At 32.2% G+C, this 4,559-nt stretch overlaps 2 protein-coding genes across 2 annotated transcripts; one reads left to right on the top strand and one right to left on the bottom strand.

Moving 5' to 3' along the window:
* The first annotated feature begins 289 nt into the window (after positions 1–289).
* Positions 290–802, top strand: LOC130979526 (putative gamma-glutamylcyclotransferase At3g02910). The gene has a single exon (XM_057902985.1). It carries the CDS (start codon positions 290–292, stop codon positions 800–802), a length of 513 nt encoding a protein of 170 aa, XP_057758968.1.
* A 28-nt stretch (positions 803–830) lies between these two features.
* LOC130979545 (uncharacterized) lies at positions 831–1,965 on the bottom strand. Its single transcript, XM_057903007.1, has 3 exons — positions 1,717–1,965; positions 1,185–1,340; positions 831–1,099 (listed from the first exon to the last, which is right to left on the bottom strand). The coding sequence occupies exons 1-3, from the start codon at positions 1,749–1,751 to the stop codon at positions 913–915; spliced, it is 378 nt and encodes a 125-aa protein (XP_057758990.1). The 5' UTR covers positions 1,752–1,965; the 3' UTR covers positions 831–912.
* Between the last annotated feature and the right edge of the window lie 2,594 nt (positions 1,966–4,559).

Genomic DNA, 4,559 nt, shown 5'->3' with positions numbered 1-4,559 from the left:
TTTTGATATTTGGGTGCATTGTTAATCATGAAACCCAATGGGCATAACGTGTTCGGCCCAAATTTTATTATCTTCAAAAGATTCTTAGTAATACTCTAGTTAACAAGCAAAACTTGGGCCGGAACGTTAGTATTATATGGGCTCCTTTTTCCGAAAAGGCCTAGTTTCTTTTGGGCTTGAAAAGCCCATAGAAAGAAGAAACGGACCTATAATCGATTCTGATTTAAAATAAGAAGAAATGAAGAATGTATGTCCTATTGTCCTTTGACTTGGCTAGTTCACTGCAATCATGGTGGTGGGCGAGGAAGAGAGAGAGCACTTGATATTCGTGTACGGAACCCTAAAGCGAGGTTTACCAAACTACCCCCTGATGGAGGGACTGATGGCGGGAAACGACGCCGTTTTAGTTGGATCATACTCAACCGAAGAGCCGCACCCACTCGTTTTGGGTCCCAACGGAATCCCCTACCTGATCAACCTTCCCGGGTCGGGACAGCGGGTAAAGGGCGAGGTGTATTCAGTTTCCGATCGCGCGCTCTCTCTTCTGGATGATTTCGAAGGGTTGAGTGTGGGACACTACGAGAGGCTGCCGGTTCGGGTGGCGGAGGTCGGCGGAGACGCGGTGGAGGCAGAGGCGTATTTCGTGCAGAGAGGGTTTGGGGAAGGGTTGTGGAAGAAGAAGGGGGAGGTGGGGCTGAAGGAGTATGGGGTTGAAGAAGCGAAGGAGTATGTGAGGAAAGAGAACAGAAAACCTGGTAGCAATGCCGTTGACGAGGTTCGTGAGTTTGTTCTTAGTTGTTAATTATGATTTGTAAATGAAAAAGAATGCATTAATTAAGCAGTTTGAGTGCACATTTTATTATATAGTTGCTTTTAGTACAAAGTTGATTTCGTACTTAAATGGATTATGGATCAGTTAGTAGAGCAAGAGCATTTTGCAGCGCATTCAGCAAAGCCTTTGCCGGATCCAGCCTCAGGGCCTTGAGTCTTGTATATGACACAGCTCCACCCTTCGCCGCACTTGCAAAATGCTTGGTTGCCGCTCCCAATCTCAACTTCAGGTGGCAAGTTCACTTCCTTTGACACTGTTTCACCATCACTGCACGCCAAATTTAATTGGTCACACTCACACACATGCAAACACCAATCAATATATAAGATTTTAGTTAGAGAATTGATTTTACATTGTGCATGAGCAATTTTCACCGCATTTAAGGAAAACTTTGCCAGCATCAGGGCCCTCAGTCTTGGTTATCACGCATGTCCATCCCTCTCCCATCTTGCAGTACACATTCCCTAACCCCAATTTCTTATCTGTTGGACCTTCCCCTTTCCCTTCCCTGCACATTGAACAATTTTTATTTATAAACTATAACTTTGCCTAAATGGTTTCTACTTAAGAGTTAAGACTAAAGTGTGATCTCTTACCTTTAATTCTATAAGTGGGACCAAAAATTAATAAAAGAGAAAACAATAAACGGTGAGATCAAACACTAGACACTATCTAGTTTTTTTCCCATTAGAAAAGATCCATTCCTTCCAACAACAATAACAAGGGTCTCTAACTCTCTATAGTCTATACGCTATTAAACACAGAGCTAAAACCAAATATATTATTTCAAAAGAATTTAAAATACACTGTCAATAAATTAAATTTATTTAAAAAAAATAGAGAAGGTAAAATAGAAAAATCATTTGCAGCTAGAGCAAGGAAACCTGAGACTACTCTGCTGTTCCTTGATGGCCTCCATGCTCTGCTTTCCCCAAGTTATCAACTTTGTTTTTGTGGGCTTTAGTTTCAATTTTCAGTATATATGCTATTGCAATTGGGATTTGGGGGTGAGTAAATGTGTAAAACATTGTAAACCCAAAAATACCCTCCGTTGCTCAATAATTGAAGCTCGTGAAAGGGATATTTGGCTGTCCATACTAGATGTAGAAAAACTGATAAAAAAGAACAAAGGCAAAATGTTTTCCCTCTCTGCCGTCTATGGCTACAATACAATCAATCATTCTGAGCCACTAATTCTGGTGAACCTATCAAAGATTAGAAAATAGAAATATATTTATTTAATAATATAATAATATATTCTATATTTAATTTGTTAAATTCTATTACTACTTTTTTTTTATTGCTTCATTTGTTCTTTATTAAATGAGATTCAATGGTTCATAGAAGTGGTTAGAAAAAAATTCTCTAAAACGAGGAGATCAAGAGAGTAAATTAATAGTGAGAAGTTACTCAGGGTTAAATTTGTAACTTTCATTATATATGGTATAATTTTCACTACTTTAATTTAAAAGTAATTGATTTTTTACTTTCTCATTTTATCAATTTTTTCATTAGAAGAACTTGACTTGTTTGAATTCCTCTTAGACTTAGACACACTCCTTTTATTTGATCTCACTTTAATTTAGTCTCCTTACTTATAAGTGGTGTGTACTTTAGCTTTAAAAAAATGACCCTTTTTTCTCTTTTTCTTTCCCGTACACTTTATTTCATTTTATTATTTTCATATATTATTAACGAAAAATATGTGTTATTACACAGCGTTAATTTGCACAATAAAAAATGTTAACGATTGATTTTGTTTTCCTTGTATTCTCATCATGAACAACTGTTATGTTCTTTTATATATATATATATATATATATATATATGGTTTTCTTGTTACACTACCTTAGTGCATCGTATGCATATTAATAGCCATTATTATTGAATTCTATTTGGAAGGAACTTTCTCGTCTATACATGTGACAAATAATATAGAAATTATTAAAAACAACAAGTTTTCTTCTTAACTCATCTATTAGATGCGTCTGATCTTCTTATTCTTTTCATATAATATTATAATATACGATTCATCCAAAAATATAATACTGCCAATATAATTATATATATTACTATTAACAGATGTGTACAATTAACAAATTATGCATGGGCATCTAGAACTTATTAGTAAGCTAGCTAACGAACTAAGTGTTGTGGAAGAAACTCGCATCAGTTTCTAAATAGAGTTATAAAAAAGCGTGTTGAAATATGATTTCTAAAATCCTTTCTTGAGTATATGTTTGATCCATTTTCTCAAATTGAAATTATTTTTGGACTGCAAAAAATGTCATTCATTCTTTTTTAGGGTCATTTTATCAAAAAAATGAATTTTGTCTAAGAGTCAAAATGATATACTCTTTATTATTTATTTGAATTTTGGCATATTTGGACTTCTATTTATTTACTTGTTTTGGGATGGGATGCTTTTACTTGCATGTTTAAAGACCAAATACTACTTACGTGAAATATAACTGTAAATTTTAATTAAAATTTAACATATATAATTGATTAAATCGTGTCAATTTTATCAAAATTAGGTCAAACAAATTAATTTTATCGAAAAATAGTGAATTAAATTTTAAATTGTTCTAAATTAATATTACTTTTTTATAAAAAAATGACTATATATATATATATATATATATATATATATATAATAGAGGTATTTTATATATTTTTATAATAGGGATATTATAATCATTTTATATAACAGAAATATTAATTTAGACCAGTTCAAAATTTAATTTATTGATTTTTTGGGTAAACTAATTTGTCTGATCTAATTTTAATAAAAATAACACAAGTTAATTGATTATATTTAGTAAATTTTAATTATTAAAAAATATTTAAAAAAAAGATATTTTTACATCTTTATTCCAATGGTAATATATATTGTGGGCTAAGATACAGGGTTAGTTCAATCTTTTTCTTCACTTCTTTTATTTTATTTTATTTATTTATTTATTTATTTATTTATACTCCGATTATGATTCAAGGATACTTTAATATTTATTTGCTCATTTTTTGACGGGTTTGGAGGACCAGTCTAGTCAATTTAGCCCATTTTAATATCCTAACTTAGTGCTATATATAGTTCAATTTGCTAATATTACATAACCAATATTTGATATTATAAAAGGGGAAATGATTAGAGATTGTATTTGAATGAAACTAAATTTGTTTTTTGTGAGTTGAATCGGATAAGATTGGGTTTGAGGTTTAAAGTGGGGATAGAATTCGGATGAAAAGGAATTTAAATTCATAGATAAAATTAGGATAAGATTTAAACCCTATTACGTCCACTTTTTCTCAAATACGTCGATTCCTCTAATTCCTCCTCTTTTCATTTTTCGTATCTTTTCTTGTTCTCTTTATTTTTTTTCTTTACAATTCTTACCATTTTCCCTCTTTTCTTCATTTGTTAATGTATATCATGTTTTTATGGATAAAAAAAAGAAATTGATGGTTTCGGTGACTAAGAGAAGGCGGAGTTGAATCTTAGCCCCCTTTTTGCTTGATAACACTTGCTGACTTGTCAGACTAATTCTGGAAACTTTTACTCTTTTTATCTCTTCACTACACACGAGACTTTTTGTTTTGTCTCGTCCCTAACTACGAGACTTTTCTTTTTGTCTCGTCACTTGGCACGAGAAAATTCTGGTTTTTGCTCCTGTGTAGTTGAAAACAGAAATGGAGTATAAAGGAGAAGAAGATTGCACCCAGATAT

This window comes from Arachis stenosperma, chromosome 5 (assembly GCF_014773155.1).
Source record: "Arachis stenosperma cultivar V10309 chromosome 5, arast.V10309.gnm1.PFL2, whole genome shotgun sequence".
Taxonomy (NCBI): Eukaryota; Viridiplantae; Streptophyta; class Magnoliopsida; order Fabales; family Fabaceae; genus Arachis; species Arachis stenosperma.
The sequence above is the reverse complement of the archived record's forward strand: the minus strand, read 5'-3'. Positions and strand labels throughout refer to the sequence as shown.

Excerpts from the sequence above, each read along its gene's own strand:
- LOC130979526 (XM_057902985.1), top strand. The coding sequence starts at position 290 with ATGGTGGTGGGCGAGGAAGAGAGAGAGCACTTGATATTCGTGTACGGA.
- LOC130979545 (XM_057903007.1), bottom strand. The coding sequence starts at position 1,751 with ATGGAGGCCATCAAGGAACAGCAGAGTAGTCTCAG. Across the intron at positions 1,341-1,716 it reads GAACAGCAGAGTAGTCTCAG|GGAAGGGAAAGGGGAAGGTC; the intron begins GTTTCCTTGCTC and ends TTCAATGTGCAG. Across the intron at positions 1,100-1,184 it reads GAAAATTGCTCATGCACAAT|TGATGGTGAAACAGTGTCAA; the intron begins GTAAAATCAATT and ends TTTGGCGTGCAG.